Genomic DNA, 24,762 nt, shown 5'->3' on the forward strand with positions numbered 1-24,762 from the left:
ATACCAAAGTCTGGCATACAGAACACCCAAAATTAATGTAATATTTGTGTCAGCCATATTTTAAAAAGTACACTATGGTTTTTAAAATTACAGCTACAATCTTGATGTCCCACATAATCCAAATAATATTAGTCTTGTCGGCAGGATTTTACAGCAATATTTTAATGTCAGGATAAAGTTTCCTTGCTATTCCAAGGGCTCAGATAATGCATGAACAGTTTCAAATGTTCTTTTTCTCTCCTTCATTTTAGAGGTAGTATATACTTATTTGGGAAATTCTGTAAGATACAAAAATATACACAAAATTAAAATTATAGATAATTCAACTATCTAAATGCCACCTAATTTAAACTTTGGGATATCTTCTTCTAGTCACTAATTGTATACACAGTGTTTTTATTTTTATTTGCTATGTAACTCATTGGGCTAGGTGCCAAAAAACTACAGCCTACGGGCCAAATCTGGCCTACCACTTGCTTTTGTAAATAAAGTTCTACTGTAACACACAACAAAAACAAAAATAAGAACAAAAACACCAAGTTTAGGGACACCTGGGTGGCTCAGTGGTTGAGTGTCCGCCTTTGGCTCAGAGCATGATCCTGGAGTCCTGGGATCGAGTAGTCCCACATTGGGCTCCTGGCAGGAAGCCTGCTTCTCTCTCTAGGTCTCTGCCCCTCTCTCTGTGTCTCTCATAAATAAAATTAAAAAAAAAAAATCTTTAAAAAAATACCAAGTTTAGGATACAGAGCAACTGGAATGTTTTTATCTTTTCAATGGGATTTGTATAAACACTTAGAAAAATAATTTGTCGTTATTTAGAATGTTGAAGATGCATGTAACTTATGGTCTATCAACTCTATGTATGTATGCATTTTGCATTTAGGCAACAAGAAACGTGTACAAACATGTTCAACACACAATTTTTAATAGCAAACAATCCAAATGTCCAGACTGATTAACACGTGTTATATTCATAGACAATAAAAATAAGCTATACTTCATGCACGAATACGAAAGAATCTCAGAAACATATGGCTGAGAGAAAACAAGCAACTTTATATGAAATTTCATATAAAGTAAAAAAAATGTAAAACTAAAGATACACCTTGGTAGAACTTTAAAGGTAAATCAAGGGTTTAACAGAGACTAAATTATAATAGTGGTTACTTCTAAGGGAGTTGGAGAAGAGGTGGCATCATGGAAAGGCACACAAGGGGCTTCAAACTTCATACTTTGCATGCTTAATAGATATATTGCAAGTATAAAAGCATTATATGTTGAATAAACATCAAAACTGTCAATACTTATAAGACTGCTATATAGTTAGCTTCTAAAATGGCTCCTGATGATCCCCACACCCTTGTGCAATCCCCTTCCCTTGAGTGTGGGGTAGATCACTGACTCACTGCTGATGAAAAGAATGTGACAAAGTGGTGGAATGTCACTCCTAGGATTAGTACTAAGAGATTCTGACTTCCATCTTGCTCGCTCTCAGAAACCTCAGCTGCCATGTTGTCAACCGTCCCATGAAAAAGTCCCTGTGGTAAGAAACTGATGCTGCTGGCAACAGGTAGTTAAGATCTGAAGCCAGCCCCTACCCACGTGAGGGAGATTGGGAGCCAACTCTCCCCTAATGGATGATTGTAGTCCCAAAATACACAACTGCAGCCTTGTGAGGAGAAACCCAGAGCTGAGGACCTATATCAGCTACATATAGATTCTTGACCCAGAAAAACTATGAGATAATGTTTGTTTTAAACTGCTAAATTTGGGGATAATTTGGTATACCACAATAGGTAACTATTATCACTGCTCATAGTACCTCACTAATTCAAACATTAAAGGGCATGATCTGACCGTGTATACAATTAGAGTACAAAATTGTTTACAGGCTTTAACTTAGAATATGTAGTCTGAAGAACAGTCATTTCCCTTATGGATTTTTTTGGTTTCCTCTAATCTTTCCACGTGGAAACAAATTCTTAGGTTACTGAATCTCATGAAGTCATTATCTAGAGAATTTCTTGAGCAAATATAATTAGAAACCATTTAGAAAACTCCCCCAGTGATTAAGAATACAGTCTTTTAAAAAGGGAGAGGGAAAGCAGGAGATAGGATACAACTATCTCATCAAGAAGAACTCTGCAGAACTGAAAAGGTCCCCCAAATTAGTCCCAGTCTATCTTATCTAGAAAAGCAATTAAATATATTAGAGATGTTTCCAAAACAAGAAAGAATCAAAAAGACATAAACATGATGAGATGCTAGGTCAATTCTTTCATATTAATTTTCTCATATCATTGCACTGAGTTTACTACCCTTGTTTTAATTCAGCTAATCTGAACTAAAACAATAGCAGTTATCAGCTATTTAGCACTAATCACACATCTCACACTCCTAATACCATGAAGTAGATACTACTTTATCACCATTTCACAAGTGGAAAAGTCATAAAGAAGTTAAGTGACTTCAAGGTCTCATGGTACTCTTCTCAAATTAGACAGTAGGAAGTTGTAAACCTTAAGTTCAAAACGCATAATATAGACTCCAGGTACAATTTTTCAGCAAGTAACCAATAGGACATACGGAAAAACTTACTAAAAATTCTCTTAGGTACTCTAAAAGGCATGGCATAGAAACAGGAGTCTGAAAGTGTCTTCGTCCATCTTATTCCTCCTTAGTTCCATAATTTACCTTACCCAAATATGTATACACCTATTTTCACTGCAGAAATGCTGGAGAGCAAAAAGTAAGAACTTATTAAACATCTTAATAATCTGGGATTCTTTGAAGAAGAGTACTCATACAATGGCAAACAATGCAGTAAATGCTTTTTTTAAAAAATGCAAGTATACATATACTAGATCCTCAAAGCAGCGGTATTTGAAATAACCAAAAACTGAACCTAACTGACCATAAATTTTAGAATGGACAAACAAGCCATGGGATGTTAATACAATAGAATATTTACAACAATGACATTCAATGAGGTACTGTTACCTGCAACAATACAGATAAATCGCAAATAAAATGTTGACCACTAAACCAGAAGAGAAAAAATACCTACTGTATGATTCAATTTATATCAACACACACACACACACACAAAAACGATAGCCCAAGAATCAGTGTCAAGAAAATAAAGTGTCTCTAGGATAAAGTGATACAACTACAGAAGGGCTGAACACAACAGTCTGGAAAAATTCCTGCTTGTGGTTTGAGCTCTCTCCTTTTCTACAACCCCTGTATACACTGAAAATCAAAACTTAAAGTGGACAGTGAAAGAATTAAGACTAAAACTTTCAAGAATGGTTAGAGAAAACATTAGAATAAACATTTACAATAAAGTACATTAAATAGAATGTAAAAAATTTAAAGATGAAAATAAATTTGAAATATAAAAATAGGACTCAGATAAAAGGCTAAACATAATACATAAGAAATAAAATCCTGAATAGGCTCAAACATAGGATTAAAACGGAACTGAGAATAAAAAAGACAAGAGTAGTTTTTTAAAGGAAAATATCAAAGAGGTTTAAAGACATAAATGAAGAAACAAAAACATTTAAAAAGGAAAAAAAAGACTGAATCCTTAATGTCTCTGGGAGGAGTACAACATCCTTGGATGAAGGGATCTCCTTCTAGGTATAGGGTCCCTATGAGTATCAGACAAAAGGGCAGAAAAACAATTTTACTCTTTCATCGTTCAGTAAGATCCAAGAACCTGTATTTCCCATGCAGTCAGTGTGAGGTAATTAAGGACTGTTAATAATAATCATTTTAGCAGCTGGGGAAGAACCAGTAGGTAGAAGCAGCAGTTGGCCTGACTTCTACAAATTTTCCAGAAACACACACACACACACACACACACACACACACACAAAAGTTCAATTAATATAACAGAAGGATCTCAAAAATGTGTTTTCCCGACCCTGATTTGCAGGGATTAGAGAGTACCCAAAACAAGAAAACTATTTTCATAATAATATCAAAATGTTGTTAGCCTTTCCACCAGCAGTTATGTTTGTCACCATCAAGCACTCACTAGTGGGGAGCACTTTTATTCAGGAAACTTCCTTTTGAAGTAGTAATGATTCTATTAGATGTCTACTTTTAATACACATTTTAAAAAATTTCTGTGAGAAAGGAAGTACTCATGAATCACACTTGTGAGACGCACTGTGCTATTTTACTTATGAGCTACACTAGTCACTTTCCTTCAAAGAACACCATTTTTTACTTGAAAGAACTGACAGACCAGCAGTAATTATCTACCCTTGAGTATTAGAGGGACTTTTCCAAAAATGAATAAAGTGACCCTTTACTTCAAAGAAAAAAAATGACCGTATTTGCTGCCAATGATAAAACCTAAGCTTTCAAAAGAAAATTAGGATTTTTGGAAAACTTGAATCCACCACCCTGAATCTTACTTCTTCCCTATAGATAAACATGTTTCTGACAAGAGCAGTGTTGACACTAACAGAAGAGAGAATTCATTAATGGAAATCAGAATCTCTCTGGATGGACTCTAGCATTCTGTATTATTTAAAAGGTCCCAGATGATATTTGGAGCTGCCCTGAGGGTTCAGTGCTGCTAAGCATTCTCACAGGAAACATCCCAAGGACTATTTATTATAAGGCAGCTCACTTAATGCTACCAAGCTCCAGCTTAGGAAATAAAATCCACTTTAGGCTATGCCACTCACTAACAAGGCGATCTTTATTATCTCTAAATATCAATTTCTCCATCTGTAAAACATAAAATATATTCCCCAAAAAATGACACTCATGAAAATTAAGTAAAATGTTGAAGGTGAAAGTCTTCTACAGTTTTTGGCAAGGTTAGACAATGAAAACGTGTTGATGTTAGGAGAGATTGGATGAACTATAAGGGGATGTATAAAAATGGTGCTTTCAATTATCTGGAGTCTGTTTTGTTCTCAGCATCCAGGAGGAGATAGCTAACAGGCAGTTAGATAATATCTAACATTTCTAGAAAAACACCTGGGCTTGAAGATAGTAACTATTTCAGAAGCTATATATCCTTTTAGGCTCCTGACTATAGGTCACCTTTCTAAGACAAAGTTAAAGGCCTATTATCCACAGTTAAAGTGGATATGACTGTCATCTTTATAACAACCACCATTAATATTATTGAATTAAATCTTGCTTTGAATCCATAGTCATCGAGAAGTTTTCTATCATTATTTGGCTTCTTATGCAAAGTCCTTCCTTATATGAGTATCTCAACCATCCTATCCCAAGGTAGTTATATTTCTAACAACTCAACTTCTGCAGAAAATCAAACCCTAATACCTAAGTCATCTACTGTTTGTAATGATTAACTTATCTCCTATGCATTTAATATACTAGAGACATACTATTCTTAGGAGAATTGAAAAAAAATACTCACTAAAATCATTTTGGTAGACTTAATTCTCTACATGAAACAAGTGGAAGGGCTGCATAAATTAATATTTCTGTTTATAAGTCTTTGTAACCTTGGTTACAATGGATTAATCCAACAGCCTCTAGGTTCAATGATAAGATATGGCTCATGGACCTGGACTGCACCAAGATAAAAGCTACCTTATCTTGTCACATGTTCTACAGCACAAATACTCTTTAATGTCACATAGGAGAGAGGCTCACTTCCCGTAAAATTGTTTTTGAAGTGATTTATATCCTCCCAAAATTTGTATTGAAAGGCAACATTATGTGTAATATAGCACCATTTCAAAAGTTTTAAGAAGTCAAATTTATATTTTAAAATATAAATATAATGTATTCATCAGAAATAATGAATTCTACATTAAAATATAGTAATTATCTACCCTTGAGCATTAGAGGGACTTTTCCAAAAATGAATAAAGTGACCCTTTAATTCAAAGAAAAAAAATGACAGTATTTGCTGTCAATGATAAAACCTAAGCTTTCAAAAGAAAATTAGGATTTTTGGAAAACTTGAATCCACCACCCTGAATCTTATTTATGTGTAATATAGCACCACTTCAAAGGTTTTAACTTAAGAAGTCAAATTTATATTTTAAAATATAAATATAATGTATTCATCAGAAATAATGAATTCTACATTAAAATACCACAAAACATTTCTAAAATATACACCAAAGGGATATAATTTCATGGGTTCTGTAGATTTCAGATCAAGAGATAAGGCAGAGTCAGAGCAGCTAAATGAAAATTCAATGAAACCCTTGAAAAAATTATCCCATGAAAAGAAATTCTATAAGCTGTTTTTTCAGTTTTCAATTTAGTGTCCTACTGAAATCTTATTCAACATCTTGATCAACTGCTGAAAAAAAAATCACATCCCTTTCTTAATTCAGTACTTAGACATTTTTTTTAGATTTATTTATTTTATTTTTACTTTAGGGAGAGAGAGCATGTGTGTGTGCATGCCCATGTGCCCGTAAGCAGGGGGGAAGTGGGGAGAGGGAGAGAGAGAATCCAAGCAGGCTCCCTGCTGAGAGCGGAGCCTCACATGACTGGATCCCAGGACCCTGAGATCATAACCTGAGCCAAAACCAAGAGTCTAATACTTAACTGAGTCACCAAGCCGCCCCAGCACCTACACACTTTTATAAAAACACAAGTTGTATGTGTATATTTAAAGAGAAAAACTGGGAAACTAATTATAAAGCTTTAATAATTGAACACTGGGGAAGGAAGAGAGAGGGAAGGCCCAATCAATCAGAATCCCTTAAAGTGGCTCTGTAATCAGAATCCCTTAAACTGGCTCTGTACAGTACAATAAAGCTGATGTTACAAACTCCCTGGAATGCCCTCTACTAGTGTCAATACTTAGAAAAAATGTCTAGAAAACTGAGATTTTTAAAATCAAGACTGCATACTGGTAATATAGACAAAGGAAGAGACTTGGGATTTAAAGTAACTTGACTGGGGATCCCTGGGTGGCGCAGCGGTTTAGCTCCTGCCTTTGGCCCAGGGCGCGATCCTGGAGACCCGGGATCGAATCCCACGTCGGGCTCTCGGTGCATGGAGCCTGCTTCTCCCTCTGCCTGTGTCTCTGCCTCTCTGTGTGTGTGTGTGTGTGTGTGTGTGTGTGTGTGACTATCATAAATAAATAAAAATAAAAATAAAATAAAATAAAATAAAATAAAAAAGTATTTGACTGAAACTCCAAAAAGACATATTACAAGTGAACCTAAATAAAGCAAAATAGGTGAAAAGTTTCTGGATTATGAGAATGAATACTGTATTACTTACTCCTGGTGTTGAAGCAGTAATCACAAATGTGGTATCAAAATTAAATGTTTATACATAGCTTAATTCTATATCTTGGTTAGCAGCCCAGAAAGGAAATGAAACTCAAATACTTACTATAGTAACCATATAACACAGTGTCCTCGATCTGTCTGCTGACATTAGCATTGGCCCAGTCCTATAATAAAAAGGAAATAACAGCAATATTAACAAAACATCCATTTGTTTAACAGTTATGATTAAGTTTTAATATGACTGAATTTCACTTATAAATGTATCTACAACCCAACCAAGTATGATCAGTGCCTTCAATAACTGAGAAACAGATACATAGACACACACACTTCAATAGGTAAATACTGAGATAAGATGGCAATACAGTTCTAGGGAAACACATAAGCAGATGCACCTAACTTGGCCTGAAGATCAGAGATGGCTTCCTAAAATGACTCGAAACTGAACAATGAAGGAAGAAAGGTTATACTCAGAGAAAAGGAGAAAACACAATAGGAAGGATAGAAAAGAGAAGGAACGTATAGGAAAGTCTGAGAAAACTGCAAGAAGATATGTATAGATTTATTAGAGCTTTTGGAAAAGTAAGAAAAAACAGGTGGAACAACCGAAGGAAGGACACAGGTTTAAGGAAGTTATGAGTCATGCTAGGTATTTTGGACTCTGTCCTAAGGGCACCAGAAAATTGTGATGAGTTTTTATACAGAGAGTGAAATATGATTTGTATTTTAGAAAGATATTTGAGTACACTACATATATATATTTTTAGTACAATATATTTTTTAAAAATACCTGAGTCAATCTAAAACTCCTCTGCACTCATCCCACACAAGAATTCATTAGATTAGTAATTTAAATGTAGTAATTTAACTACAAATATAATTCATATTAATAAAAATATAAAAAATATAATTCAAATTAATCTTTTCAAATAAAAAAAATCTGTACACTAATGAATCAGAACTGAGGTATAAATGGCAAGTCTTTTTACCAAATGTCCTATGCTTAAGCATATGAAAAATTAAACCTGGAGAGTCCAAGTGACTACTACTATTAAATAATAAGGCTTAAATTAGTATACAGATCATTTCTTTTCTATAAACACTTTAAGAGCTCAAGGCAATATCAACATCCCACTACACTGGCACTGAAGGAAGGATAGCAACATTTAAATCTCAAATAATTAGGTTTTCCTTTTTTTCATCTATACACACCTCTAGCAATGAACATCTATGAATTTCTTACTGACAAATTCCTCAAAGAACAAAATTGTGGAATATCCAAATTTAGCACTATAAGCAAAACCTTGACAAAGAACAATAAAAATTGTATTTTTCCAATAGCAATAAAGACTATAAGAAACTTAATAGGCTAAATAAAAATTTTATGTTAACTACATAAAGAAAACTAACTTATAGAATATTAAAAATCTAAATAAATGGAAAGAAACATGCACCTACATGAAAAGACTATAAACACCAAATCCCTAAAAATTAATCTATAAAAACTATATATACTGTCAATCCAAATCCTAATATACTAGGAAGTAGAGTAATTTTGACATGCTGATTATAAAAATCATCTGAAAAACATATAGGCAAGAGCTAAGAAATTTTTTGAAAAAGACCAACAATGAGGAATTTACCCAATTACTAGATTTTATTAATAAAACATGAACATCTACTACCTTTTATTTACCTAAGTCGCAAAATTTAAAATACATTATTAATGGCAAACTTGGAGGAAAAGTCATCTCCTACATAGTAAGAAAAATAGTCTATGATACAGACATTCTTTTTTGGAATCTATCCTAAAAAGAGTCACACAAATCAGCACAGATATCAGTACACACCTAAGTTTTAAAGATAAGTAGTAGTACTATGTAATTAATGACCTCAAGAGGTCTTACTGGGTTGCATGACAAGCTACCAAAAGGGGGCCTCCTCTTCCCATTCAGTAGAAGAGCTGCACCCCATCTCTATTACAGTACTACAGGGCCCCGAAGACTCTAGGTGCTCAGCAACTGGAATGTCCAATGTTCATGTCACAGACAGCTTGTATCTAAATAAGTTCACAATACTTGGCACCGAAGTCTCTAGTGTTTACCTATCTGCAAGGCCACTCTTCTTGCCTTAGAAGAAGGGAAAACAAAAAAAGATAGCGGTACCTCTGCTGAAGCACCTGCACTTTGGGAAAGCTCACCTTTTTACAGAATGTCAAGTATATTAGAACCTGTGCACTTGTGGACCCTTATCCTTATAAATTCCAGCCTACACCAAATAATGTTTATTGATTTTTCACTCAAGACCTCCTTATCCAACAATATGCAGTACAGTATTGGTAAAAAAAAATCAAAAACAGTAAGAATTAGAAACAATCTAAATGCCTGAGGAAAAACTGTAAGACATTAAAAACAATGAAATCTGTCTAACCTGGTATATATAAATATCGAGGTACTTTTGAGTGGGGGGAGGTACACAGAATGAATTCCAACTAATAGTTTTAACACATGCAATCTTTGTCTAAAAAATGAAATACCACACATATACCAAAAAAATGGAACAGTGCTTTTACCACATGGGAATTGCAAAGCACTGGGAATAATTCTGTGCAATGATTGGAAATTTTTTTCATCAATGATTCAAGTATCCAAATGGATATGCACATAATCAAAACTTTAATTCCTAACAGTTTTAGTTACTGTTTATACACAAAATGGAATTTTAAAAAGATTTTTAAATCTTGAAGATCTTGGATAATTCACCTATCCTTATACAAACTCCCTTCCAATTTCCAAAATAATCCCACAAAGTATTAATGAACCCACTGAGAATACTTAAAAGTTAAACTTTAAAATTAACTAAGACCCCAATCCCAGAAAAAAGTTGAAAGAAGAAAGTATGTAGGTAATTTAAAGCCAAAGATACACTGACATTTAGAAACTTTTACCCCCCAAAAAAAACTTTACCCTGAAAAGCTCTTTTGTTTAACCAAATCTTATAACAAGAAAATATTAATGTTACTATTTTGAGGCTAAAAATATGTGTAATATATACAACATCATTCAAGTACTATTAGTGCATTTGGCTTTTATACCCTGTCTTGTCTTTAAGGTATATACTGTCAAAAAAGCTTAGTTTATGAAACCTTCCTTCTTTTACATTTTGAAAACCACTATGCCCTTGCTATGTTTCATAGATCACAGCCTCCCAAAGTAGAGACCAAAAGAAACCAGAGTCATTTAAGACTTAAAGAACTGGAATACCGAAGAATATTAAATTACATTTCAGATGAAAGAAAATGAATATAAATTCCATAGAAGAAAGAAGTAGTAGGTCATGTATGTAAAATTTCCTTTCCTATTCCTCAAGATGATGTTTGGAAATGTTCTGCCCAATGCAAAAGTATTCAACTCTCTTCAATTTTCACTGATATTCTCACCTTAGACCAGTGGCTTTCATTCATGGGTGACTCTGTCCCTTATGGAACATTTGGCAATGGAGACCCAGGAATTCTGGAGAGTGTCCGTGTACTACTGGCACTTGTGGGAGGAAGCAAAGATCTGCTGTCTACAATGCACAGGACAATCCTCACAATACAGATTAACCAGCACAAAATGTCAATGCTTCAGAAACACTGACTCTGAGGTCCCTAAAATAACTTGGGAGTCAAAAGATAGGAATTCCTCAACTTACTACCAAATCTAAAACTTAACCCTATCTGTATTTAAATATTAGTCCTTCCTTCTGCCAAGTACCTATACTCCTATTATGGCCAGTTCTTTCACATTAAACCCCCAACCCCTTTGCTTTCTCAAAGACATTGGCTTGCAATAGTATCCTCTCTTCCCTCTAAAAATTTCTCCTACTCCACTGAATCCTAAAGTATAAACCCTAGTAACTTCCATTAAGCACAGAGATATACACAGAATTACCTTAAATAAAAATAAATAAATAATAAATACTTCCCTTGACCCCACGTTTTTTTGTTTTCCTTAGGAAAACAAAAGTTCTTGAAAAGTTTTTAGCATTCCCTATCAATGTTTGTCAATGTTTCCTCATCTCCCTGTCCACGGTTAACCCACTCCAACCTAACCACCCAAATGCTCCACTGAAACTACATTGCTCTTTGGTCACCACTGACCAAAGCCAGCAATCACTTCTCTATCCTTCTCACTACATCTCTCACCAACTCTTCCAACTCCCTACTTGATACACACACACACAAATAGACAATATTGAAGGTAATTTGCCCAAACTACAGCTCTTTTAACACGACTTAAAAGTCATGAACAATCTGGATCCCACCATTCCTTTCCATCTCAGCTGGTACCAAAGTACAACCCCTAACACCACACTTGAGCCAAACAGGCCAAACTCATCTCTAAGAGCTTCTGTATTTGTTGTTCCCTTTCCCTAAAGGCTTTCATCTCTGGCTCTTCCTCTGACTGGCTCTCCCTTGTCCAAGCTTCATCTCAAGTAATCTGTTTCAGCAATTTGGCCTTCCTATGTCCCTATCTGAATTACCTACGACTTAGACTTTCACATCAATCTGTTATATCTCCTCATAGAACGTATCACTACAAAGTCAGTCTGTTTTATTTGTTTATTGTTTATTGTTGGCCAGATCTTACAGAATATAAGCCCCATGAAAACAGCAACCTCATTTGTTTTATTAATCTCCAGCATTCATGTGTGTCAAGTACATACTACATACTTAATCAGTATTAAGCAAATAAATATATTTAAGGTGCAGTGAAAAATACGCAGTTCTAAAACACAATTTGAGAGTACTGAGGCAGTACTGGAGAGTTAAACCCAGACATCTAATAACAGGCCATGAAGAGAGATTAATCATTGGAGAAAGGGAGTAAGATATGAACATTTTAGCTACCAAAAGACTAAATGTTCCAATGCCATATCTTAACTATTAATTTTTTAGAACAATTCTTACACACTGTATACAATAAAAAATATTTTTTAAAGTCAGTGCCAATTTCTGATTTTTTTGTGATTGGCACATTTTGTGTATACCATTATCCAAAGTTACTGGCCAACTATATAAGACACTAACGGAATACTTACAACTATTCTTTAAGGTTTGCTTGTTTGTTTAATCTGAAAAGTTAATTGTTTTGCAAAAGAACTAGAAACATTATCTGGCTAAAATTATTCATAGTGCCATAGTGCCATGTGTAGAAGAAGAAGGAAAAAAAAAAAAAAAAAACAATGGAAACTCGGAAACTCAGGCATTATTACAATATACCCCTGCCATAAGAGGCATAGAAAGCAAGGAAGGTTAACTGAGACAAAACAAAAAAGCACTGTTTACGACCCGCTCACAGAAAAGCTTAGGCATCTTCGGTTCACAATCATGACATTTGCATTTCTAAATAATTATACCTTATAAACAGTAAGACTGAGGGGGGGGCACTTGACGGGATGAGTACTGGGTGTTATACTCTATGTTAGCAAATTGAATTCCAATAAAATAATACACAAAAATTAATTAATTAATTAATAATAGAAAGTAAACAACAAGCCTACACTCATTCAGAGGCTTCAAAATACTTGAGGTGAAAATGGGTAAGAATTTTAAGAATAAATGCACATCAGAAAAATTAAGATAAAATATAATTCATTATAGAAAAGTTTGAACTTGTACATTTCTCCTAAATAATAAAGAAGGATAGACAGATTAAAATCATTATGCCAAACTTTTACTCTAATATGGCTGAACTTAAAATTGTGGCATGAAGTCTGAAGAACTCTTAAATACTTGCACTTGTCTTTCTTTCACTAAACACCTCAAGAAGTTTCATCAGAACTCTTTGGAGAAATATTTTCTACAGTTTATTCAGGAAAAGGTTTTTTTTTAAGTCTTTTCAGTTCTACTTTTAAGCATTAGCACAGGCATTCTTCAAATGAAAACTACGAATTTCACCAGTCCCCCAGCCTCCCACCTCAAAAAGCAAAGAGAAAGAAAGAGAGAAAGGGAAGCAAAGAATGTTTCAAGATACCAAGAAAAAAAGTCTCAAAGTACTGAGGGTAAAAACTAATACATTATCTAAGCTCTGAGGTAACTAAAAATAGAACAAAATAGAGACAAGTAAATGCAAAGTAGTAAAAAGAGAACAGATAATTACTGAATAAATAATCTGATAATCAAAGAAAGAAGTTAGTAAAAATAGAGGAAAAACATGAACATTTTTCTCTCATAATTACTGGTGCCACATTTACACATAACAAATATAAAATAAGCACATTAAATAGAGTTGTACATTTTCTTCTCTTAGGAAACATTTAATAAAACAAGTACCCTAAATTTTTATAGGTTATAGTTTTGCTTTTGTAGGAGGGTGTATTCTCAGTCTTGCTCAAATAGGTAGAATGCATCTCACAGATTAAAAAACAAAAACTAATACCGAGTAACTACTAATTTAAGCATAGTCCCAGAAAACTAACTACATATTCTAAGAGAAGGTTCAAAACTTCATGAAAATACTTTAGAAATTTCAAGATGGAAACATATCTCCACAAAATCTAAACAAACCAAATATTCTAAATTCATAAAATTAAAAAATTTAAAAATGTCCTATTCAATCAATAATTATAAGGGATACTACTACTTCCATACCAGATACCTATCTACCTCTATACCTATATAGTACTCACTGAGAATATATATATAATATAGCGAACAAAGAGCTCTTGAAGCCAGACTGCAGAGTTTCAGATCTCAGCTATGGCACCCACAAGCTGTAGGACCTTCAACAGGTTACTTCACCTCTCCAGACTTTGGTTTCTTGCCCATAAAAACATGGATAATACTATACCTCACAGGGTTGTTTGGGAGGTTAAAGAGAGTTCATATATACATTAACCATTGAAAATAGGATCTAACACAGTAAATATTCAATAGATGTTAATTACTATCTTCATATAGCACTTAGCACATGCTAAGCACTCAATTAATACTTGCTAAATAAATGAGTGACTGGGGTACCTAGGTAGCTCAGTTGGTTAGGTATCTCACTTTGGTTCAGGTCATGATCATAAGATTCTGGGATCAAGCCTCACATGGCTGGTTGGGCTCTGTGCTCTGTGGGGAGTCTGCTTGTCCCTTTTCCTCTGCCCCTCTCCCACTTGTGCTCTCCCACTTGTGCTCTGCAGCATGCTTCCTCTCAAATAAATATATAAAATCTTTAAATAAATAACCTACATAAGTAACTAGTTTTCACACCAATCATAATGTATCTAAACCTAACTATAAAAACATTTTCAAATTATTTAAGTCCAGTTGGCTCAATCCAGGAACTTATTCTGAAAGCATGTAATATTGAGTTAACTGAAATATTTCATTCAAATATTTAAATATCTACTGTGTGCTGAACACTTGAGATACAACAATAAATAAGACACAGCTCCTGCCTCAAGAAGCTTACACTATTAAGAAACTTAAAAATAATTTACATAATTGAAAAGAGTCCTTCCAGTCCAATACCCTTCTTTTTAAAAATGAAGAACCTGAAGTTCAGAAAACTTAACTAATTTGGCCAAAGACACAGCCTAGATAATAATGCATCAAGACTAGAAAGCAGGTCTTAATAACTCCGAGCTAGCTTAGTGGTCTTTTCCATAAAGAAAAAACTTTTATGGAAAAAAACTTTTCCATAAAGTTCCATAAAGTACTGACTCAAAGTACTTAATACGAAACAGACTGAGATTCTGATCCACCACTAACAAAAGCCCTGCTAAATTATTTATTTACTGCATTAATGTAAATCAACTCAAACTTCAAGGGAGCTATAAGAGACACAAAAATAAAACCTATTTCAATTACTTAATATATTTTCAGATAAACAAAAGGGATTCTTCACATTTGAAGGGCTCCCAAATTAACAGTTCTTAAGTCCATTAACAGTTTGTTTCTAGTTTTCGATGGTGGTTGTCCCATTCTCAGCCTCTATGCTGCATTTCCACTCTCATTTATTCCCCAGAGACCACAATAAAAAGCACAATATATACTGGACTGCTAAACTTAAAACACTTAATTACCAAGAACTTGAAGGAAAAAGAAATCACAAAGCATGACAGTAATTACCTTAAATGTACCATTTTGGTTTTTCATGTAAGAAACCAAAAATATATCCACTGGTAGAAGTGCTGATGTGATAAGTGCAATCGCCAGAGAAAAAATTGCTGTTATGGTGGAGACAACTTCACTTTCCCGCTGACTTTGGTATTTACGAACATATATCCAACAGAATGCCAAAATTGCCTGAAAGAAAACAAAAATGTTTTTTTATTGCTCTATGTATTCTTTAACACAGATGTTAGTATAAGTTTAAGTTTCCAATGGGAAACTATGTCAAACAAAGGTTCTTTTAGATGTGTATGAAAGGTCCACTACTTCTTATAAACTTATTCAAGATTTATAATTTTCAAAGCCTATTCACGAATGCAGTACAATCTCACTTAGGTGCAGAGACACACAAAAAACCAAGTTTTGTTAACAGGTGCTCAATTATATATATCCTCACTGAACACACTGCAAACATTAATGGTTTCACATATCACCACAGTCATTATTAGTTTTGAATACTTTCTATTTATATATTTCTCCAACCTAATAAAATATAACTTGAACTGAAATTAGCCCCATTATGACAGTTCAAGAATTCAGCTAAAGATTAAATGCCAATAATCACCATGCAATTCACAAGTTATACTATAATTCAAATTTTAAAGGGCATTAAACAAAGAAAACATTTAAAATGAGTACAGGTGCATTGCAAGGAACTTTCCAGTGATAAAAGTACACCCAGAGGTACTGACAATGGCATCTCTAATCCACCAGGTACTATTTTTTAATAAAGATTTTATTTATTTATTCATGAGAGACATAAAGAGAGAGGCTGAGACATAGGCAGAGGGAGAAGTAGGCTCCCTGCAAGGAGCCCGATGTGGGACTACAATCCCAGATCCCAGAATCATGCCCTGAGCCAAAGGCAGACGCTCAACTGCTGAGCCACCTAGGTGTCCCTCCACCAAGTATTCTTAATAGTTACCAATGCCTTTCTAATGACTGACATAGAATACAGAACTTTACTCACAGTTCTCCAACCTTAGGTAGTATCAGAATCATCTGGAGGGCTTGTTATATAGTACAGAATGGGCCCCACCCCCAGTTTCAGATTCAGAGGTCTAGACTGGGCCCAGAAAATCTATATTTGTAACAAGTTCCCAGGTGAGGCTGCTACTGGTCCAGAACTAGGAGAAACTCTGCTCTACTCAAATTTAGGAAAATGCAGATAGGTACTAAATCAGTGATTCTCAGCCTAGACTGTCAAAATCACCTGGGCAGTTTTTAAATACCCTTATGCTGTCCCCACAAACCAATTCAATCAGAGTGAGGCTCCTCCCGGCAACAGCACTTTTAAAAAACCTGAGGGTTGAAAAAAACTAAACTAAAAAATAATAAAATAAAATAATAAAATAAAATAAATAAAATAAAATATAAAATAAAAAAATAAAATAAAATATAAAATAAAATAATAAAATAAAATAAAATAATAAAAAATAAAATAAATACAATACAATACAATAAAATAAGGGATCCCTGGGTGGCCCAGTGGTTTTAACACCTGCCTTTGGCCCAGGGCGTGATCCTGGAGTCCCGGGATCGAGTCCCATATCGGGCTCCCTGAGTGGAGCATGCTTCTTCCTCTGTCTGTGTCTCTGCCTCTCTCTCTCTGTGTGTGTGTAACTCTCATGAATAAATAAAACAAAATCTTAAAAAAATAAATTAAATAAATAAAAATTAAAAAGCCTGAGGATTCCAATCTGAGCCAAACTTGGGAATCATTGTTGTTTCCTATTTTACTGAACTATAGTTGACACATAATGTTACATTAGTTTCGAGTGTATACCATAGTGATTCCACAACTCTATTCCCTATGCCATGCTCACAAGTATAGCTACCATCTGTCACCATACAACACTATTACAGTGTCCCTGACTCCTATACTGTACCTTTCATCTTCATGTCTTTTTCATTCCATAACTGGAAGCCTATACCTCCCACTCCCTTTCACCCATTTTGCTTAACCCCTCCCCTCTGGCTGCCACCAGTTTGTTCCCTGTATTTACAGGTCTGTTTCTGTTTTTTTTGTTTTGCTTTTTTAGATCCCACATGTAAGTGCAATCATATAGTATTTGTCTTTCTGTATCTGATTTATTTCACTCTCTAGGTTCATCCATGTTGTGGCAAATGACAATGGAATATTACTTAGCCATAAGAGAGAACCATTGTTTTAAATAAACTCTATTAAGAGCTCTGAGACAAAGGCATTGTTTTGTCCTTTCACTCTTTTCAACAGATACCACTGTTACTTCCTTTGTGGGTATCCTAGTATAGGAGCCTGTATTGAACTAATACCACCACCTAATTTGTTTCACAGCTTCCAAATTCCCCTACTACAATCAAGACATAAGAACAGTTCCACTACTGCAGAAAAATCCCCTTTGCCCTGTATATTGAACCCCTCTCTCTACTCTCCACCCTAGACAATCACTATTATACGTTCTTAGAGCTTCTGCCTTTTCCAGAATGTCGTAATGTATCTATATAGCATATCGTCTTCTGAGTCTGGCTTCTTTCACTTAGGACAATGCGGGGTTTTTTTTTTTTTTTTTTGTATTTTTTTTTAATTTTTATTTATTTATGATAGTCACAGAGAGAGAGAGGCAGAGACACAGGCAGAGGGAGAAGCAGGCTCCATGCACCGGGAGCCTGACGTGGGATTCGATCCCGGGTCTCCAGGATCGCGCCCTGGGCCAAAGGCAGGCGCTAAACTGCTGCACCACCCAGGGATCCCAGGACAATGCGTTTTAAATCCATCCAAGTTGTTTCATGTAATTCCTTCACATTACTAACATTTCAACTGGTGTCAGAACAGTAGGAAAAAATAAAGTGAGAATGGAATGTACTTTGGAATCTGGATGTTGGAGGGGAAAAAGACCTAGGTTCAAATTCTGGCTATTTACTAATTTATTTTTGTTTGAGGAAATTACTTCTCATAAATTTATACTAATGGATTTGTTTTTGTTTTTAGGTGAATTCACAATTATTTAAAACATTCCTCAAATTATTTTGAAGCCACTGGAAGCTGAGCTTAGCATTCTATCCTTAGCAGGACCTGACACAAAGTATTCAACAAATTTTTTGTTGGATTTCAAAATGATCTGCATATCTACAAAGTTCAAAGTGATAGGTTTTACTGCAGAGGCATATGTTTGCCAATAGCAGGCAGACAAGGGGGGAAGGGCAAGCAACCCAGCCAAAATAGTTAAGCCAAATGATCCTGAATTTTTTGGTCTCAGGATCCCTTTATACTTTTATACTTTTAAAACTGAAAACCCCAAAGAGCTTTTTGTATTTATGTGAGTTAAATCTATCAGTAGTTACTATATTATAAAAAACCAAATATCATCATCTATAAAATAGTAACAAAAATCCTTCATAACCGCTTATAAGGGTTAAATAAGATATAAAGAATTTAGCAGGGATCCCTGGGTGGCGCAGCGGTTTGGCGCCTGCCTTTGGCCCAGGGCGCGATCCTGGAGACCCGGGATCGAATCCCACATTGGGCTTCCAGTGCATGGAGCCTGCTTCTTCCTCTGCCTGTGTCTCTGCCTCTCTCTCTCTCTGTGACTATCATTTAAAAAAAAAAAAAAAAAAAAAAGTTTAGCAGTGTCTGGCCACAGTAACTATCAAATAGCAACTGTCATATGAATTGTCATAATATATATCATATGAAACCAAATGTAATGAAATAACATCTTAAGAGCATTTCATAAAAGAAATATATAATTTTGCTAACAATTATAAAGAAAGGTTTAGAACAGGCCCCAGCCCCTCCCAAGAGATTCTAATTTAATTGGTCTAGGCATTAGGATTTTTAAAAACTCCTTAATTGGTTTTGATGAGCAGTCAAGGCTGACGACTGGGGCAGAGGTAGGAATGAAAATAGGTAAGTGTTTCTTAAACTGATGAGCATATAAACTGCCTGGGATCTTGTTAAACTGCAGATTCTGATTCAGTAGGGCTGGGGTCTTATATTTAATAGTATTTCTAACAAGTTCCCAAGTGACCATTTTGAGTAATAAGAGTAAACTTGCTTTACAGAAATGAAGACTCTTATTTATATAGCAAAGGGAAATGTAATTGAAGATCTTGGGGGACTTAGGTAGAAAGGTTTAGATTTCATAAAAGAAACATATAGTTAGATCACAGGGTTGGAGGACCAAATTTAACCATTTCTCACATGGCAGAAGAAACTAAAGTCCATTCTGTTTCCTCAGGATCACACTTGTAGTCAAGCTTACTAGTAGTTCTGATTCTTTAGTAAATTACTGGCAGCAGTTCTCAAAGTGTGAAGTGCTCCAACCCCTAACAGTCTCAGAATCCTTTCTGGGGATTTACAAATTGAAAAGTATGATCATAATACTAAAAAGTCATTTATTTCCCTTTTCACTATGTTGATACTTGCACTCATGCTGCGTAAGTCATTAGTAAAAAACTGGCAAATCAAGCATGAATCAAGACAATGGCAATTTTATTTTTTTCCTGCTGGCAAATTAGGCATGAATCAAGTAGTTGTTCCATTCTTCACCACCACAAAACATCTCAAAAGACTGAATGCACAGCAGACATGAGAATCTAGCTCTCTTCTAATCAGTCAGGAATTAAAGAAATCTGCAGAAAATTAAATAGCCCTTATTACTTATTTTCTTCTACTCCAACATCTAGCTTCAAACTCCTTAATTCCCTTCTCACTTTTTTTCCTGCTGTACTATCACCAATTTCAATGCCTTCCCTTCTTCATCTATCCGAAGTCTACCTCAATTTCGCTTTCTTCCAATATTGTTCTCTATTCTCTAAGGTCCTATTTCATTTATAAAATCATACTTTGTTTTTTAGTACTTAAAATACCTGTGGGTTGTTGTTGTTGTTGTTTTTTTATATATACCTATTTTAAGAATTTTTGTGCTCAGGGAGCCTAGGTGGTATAGTTAGTTGGTTAAGTGTCCCACTCTTGGTTTCAACTATGGTTCTGATCTCAGTCATTGGATCTCTAGCTGGGCATGGAGATCCATGCATTTCTCTCTCTCTCTGTGCTATACACCCCTTAAGTAAATAAATAAATCTTAAAAAAAAAAAAAAAAGAAAGAAACTTCGTTTTCCCACCTATCTTCAGGCCCCCTTAAAAGACACTGTTTTGTTTGCATCCTCCCACGATTTATTGCACAACTCATATACATTAAGCACTTATTTTTAAAGATTTATTTATTTATTTATTTATTCATTCATTCATTCATTCAGAGAGAGCGAGAGAGAGGCAGAGACACAGGCAGAGAGAGAAGCAGGCTCCATGCAGGGAGCCCGACGTGGGACTCGATCCCAGGGCTCCAGGATCACACCCCCGGCTTCAGGCGGCGCTAAACTGCTGCACCACTGGGGCTGCTCTACATTAAGCACTTATTAACTGATAACTGCCAAAATATTCCCACTAGACTTTGATACTAGTTACATGCTCATTTGTCCTCTTCTAAACCAAATGAATATATGATGGTCTGGAAAAGCCAGTGAACTCAAGTACAAGACTGAATGGGCTTTGAGGACCAGGGACACCTTTTACTGTTTCCATTTTCTCCATCAACAGGAGTAAAGTATGCTGTAGTGTAAAGACAGTATTATTTTCTGAGAGTGTGGAGGTGAGAACAGATAACTCTCCATAAGTTTTCACATATATATATATATTTTTTTTTTCTTTGTAAAGTTTCTACTGAGACATTTACCAGCAAAAGATACTACTTAGTACCCAGGTTGCAGACACTGTAGTGCAATCTAACAAGTACCAAGCAGTCTTGATTTCTAAAACCGAAATTAGTGAGTTCTGGGGTTGATTCTGTTTTTGTTTTAGTAAATGCAAAGCAGCAAAATACTTTGGGACACAATGCTACAACCCGACAGGATGAAGACAACGAGCAAAGAGTGAGAATGGGGAGGGGTGGGGAGTGCGGAGAAAAACAAACTGGGCCCCCAAATAAAATAAGCTCATGGGTTTTCATATTAGGCAAGAGTAAAAACTAGGGCATGTGGACTACTGAAGCCCACGTTTTGATCACTGGATAACCAGGGATTAGATGGCTGGGAAAGAAAGCACCTGAGGTCCGACAAGTTGTAGCAGAATACACCGATACTGGCAGTAAAGAGGGCTACGGCTCTTCCCTGCACAGGTTTCTACGTCTAACAAGAAAGCCTGGGAAGGAACGTGAAACCTGGAAGTCAGAACGAGCACCTCACGTCATCAAGGCAGCATCGCACAATGGGTGGAGAAGGTTGGAGATCCAGGAACCGCAAGGGTAGGGACCACGGACACACGCATTCAGAGCAGCACGGCGGCCCCTTCACCCAGACCGAGGCCGGAGCCGGCCGAACTTGCACAGGTCGGGCGCTGTGCCCCGCGCCTTGGGGACCCAAGGCCACGTCTCCCTTCTCAACCCCGAGGGTCCCCTCCGTCCCGGCGCCCTCGTCAGGGGCAAGGGCAAGAGCGTTGAGAACGGAAACCTGCACCCCTAGCCGTCGTGCGGGAGACGCCAGCAAGGGCGGCCGGAACCCCCGCCGGCCTCCTCTCCCCGCGCCGAGCGCAGCCCCCGCCCGGGGACAGAAGGGCCCCCCCGACCCCGCCCACACTAAACGGGGGGCGGGCGGGACGGAGACGGTCTCCCGGCCCCGAAGGCCAGCTCCGGGGCCGGCCCCTCCCTCTCTCCCACCAGCCCCAACACCGGGGAAACTACGAGCACCTCCCCTACCAGCAGTAAGAGGCCGAATATGCACCAGCCGATCACCAGCTCCGCCGAAGCCGCGCCGGCCGAAGCCGCGCCGGCCGGCGCCGCCGCCGCCATCTTCACTTCCGGCCCGGACGCCTGGGGCGGCGGGGGTGGGGAAAGGGGAGGGGGAAAGGGGAAAGAGCGCGCCGGACGCGGCGCCCGTGCACCCTAAAGGTTAAAGGGGCGGAGGGGGCGGAGCATTCGTTGCCAAGGAGACCGGCCCTCGAGCGTCCCCTGGCGTTGAGCCGGGCGGGGGCGGGGCGCGCCCGGGACGCCGTGACGTCACCACGCTGCCCGCGCCGGGGCTCCGCGGGCGCTGGGAAGGCCCCGCGCCCTTCTCGGGGTTAATTGGCTGGGCCTGAGCCGATGGACTGGAAACGCGAGGAGACTCCACAGGGCCTGGGTTGCGTTTTTCCAGAAATTCACGCCGACGTTAAGGAGCTCCGACTTCCACCTGGTGTCCTAGAGAATGGGCCCTGTAACTAGCAGAGCCCACCAGGTTGCCGGCTTGGCTGTGATGAAGCAGTTTGCCTGGTGCCCAGGGACTTCCTAATTTGCCAGCTTTGAGGCCCAGCCTGGGTCACTCGTTGGCCGGATGCTGCCTTATCACGTGATGCTGTGGCCTTTCTGTTTAGTCCTATACCTCCCTGCGAATTCCAGTAATGACGTGAACACGTTCATGGCGAAACTGCAGGCTCTCCTAGTATTCATAAGTTAACAGAGGCGTGCGGTAGGCCCTAGTGAGGCAAAGGGATGGGTAGTTCCTGGGAGCGCTTGCCTGGGTTCCCTGGAGTGGGGTTACATAATTTAACCACTAAATGGAAGAAGCAGGACTTGTAAGAGAGCGAGCAGGAGCAAGGGGGAGAGGTAGAGGGAGAAGCAGACTCCCCGCTGAGCAGGGAGCCAGGCCAAAGGCAGATGCTTAATGGACTGAGCCACCCAGGCGTCTCCCTGTCCTCTCTTTACAATGCATTATGCGGTGATAAATTATCCCCCGCCTAAGACCTACTTCTAGCTGAATCCTGATGTCAGGAAGAAGGGAAAAGGAAAGAAGGAAATAGAGGACAGAACGGTTTTAACATGAATTGGTGCCATCATAACCTGGCTTCACGCTCTCTGGATCTACATATGTTTGCTCATGAATTGCTTCTGTGGGACATTGATTTCTCTGGAAATCTATAGTTTCCTTAAAGTGAATAGAGACATTTCTGTTTCAAGTGGTCATTTAAATTCCTTCACCAGTTCTCAGGTATAGCGTAGTACTCCTTTGTTTATTTGTTTGTTTGTTTCAAGATTTTATTTTTCAGTATTCTTTGCACCCAATGTAGAGCTCAGAGGTCAAGAGTAGCACACTCTACCAACTGAACCAGCCAGGCACCCCTGTGGTATTCTTCTGCCTCTTCCTGCTAGTCTCCTTATCCTTTCCTAGGGGCTCACTTGGCTTGAAGGAAAGGTCTAAGACAACCCCAGGCCAGTTCTCTCCCTTTCCTCCATGGCCCAAACCCTCTCTATAGGAAATGATTCTGCATACCTTGCATTACTACCTTTGGAAGCACAGGCCAATCTCAGGGTTGCTGCAGTCTCCTATTTGTACCATCAAAGCAATCAGCTTTCCTGGATATCCCAAAAGGAGTCAGTCTGCCCTCCAGTTTGCTGCAGTTTTCCCAGGCCTGAATCAAGTACCAGCCCTCTGTATCTCCCCACTGCAGACGCCATGTTTCAAATTCTCCCAGTGGTTCCCTTGAGGCCTCCCTTATTAGTCTAAGAGTTAGTTAGAAACATGAGAACATCCTAGCCTGATGTTTCCCTTCCCCCAAACGCACACTATCCCTTGGAGTTAAAGGTGGAAATCCACAAACCAGGAAAATTCTCATGAAAGAAATCTCTTCAAAACAAAACAAAAAGAAAAAGAAAGAAATCTTTTCAATTTTTCTTCTCCCCACTCTAATCCATTTCCTAACATTTTATTTTTTTGGCTGAGGGGTTCAAGAGTTGTAAAATAATTTCCTTTCACAACCCTTTTTAATTTTGCATATGAAGGAGAATTCATGGCTAGGAGAGAGACAAAGAATTAAAGACTATAATCTTTCTTACCACTTAAATTTTATGTGAAATTGGAGTTTTTAGCAAGACCAAACTGAACCTTTTAAATATCTGCTGTACTGTCCATTTAATTAAGCCCATTTAATAAACTGCTTTAGCTTTTTTGTTGACTCTGAATGCTTAAGTATTGGGGTCCTATTAGGCAGTTGCTTGATTTTCAAGTGGAAAAAAATTTACAAACCTGTGTTGCTGATAATTGTGACTAGTTACAGAAAACCAACAGATAATCCTTTTCTGCCCCCCCTGTCCTATAGACTGAATATTTGTGTCACACACCCACAAATTCATATGTTCAATCCTAAAAACCCAAGGTGATGGTATTTGTTGATAGTGCCTTTAAGAGGCATTTGGGTCATGAGGGTGGAGCCCTCATGAATGGTTAGTGCCTTTATGGAAAAAAGACCTCAGAGAGCTCCCTTGCCCCTTCCACCATATCAAGTTACAGTGAGAAGATAGTAGCTATGAACCAGGAAACCGGCCCCAGCCAGATACTGAATCGGTTGGC

General features: G+C 37.3%; 1 protein-coding gene across 1 annotated transcript in view; it reads right to left on the reverse strand.

The window, feature by feature from the left end:
- Positions 1-22,352, reverse strand: part of LMBRD1 (LMBR1 domain containing 1) — a 109,349-nt gene extending 86,997 nt beyond the window's left edge. The window contains 3 exon segments of the mRNA XM_025444405.3: positions 7,363-7,423; positions 15,361-15,537; positions 22,137-22,352. Coding sequence (XP_025300190.1) covers positions 7,363-7,423; positions 15,361-15,537; positions 22,137-22,229 — 331 coding nt within the window. The 5' untranslated portion in view covers positions 22,230-22,352.
- Positions 22,353-24,762: the final 2,410 nt, after the last annotated feature.

This window comes from Canis lupus, chromosome 12, assembly GCF_003254725.2.
Source record: "Canis lupus dingo isolate Sandy chromosome 12, ASM325472v2, whole genome shotgun sequence".
Lineage (NCBI taxonomy): Eukaryota > Metazoa > Chordata > Mammalia > Carnivora > Canidae > Canis > Canis lupus.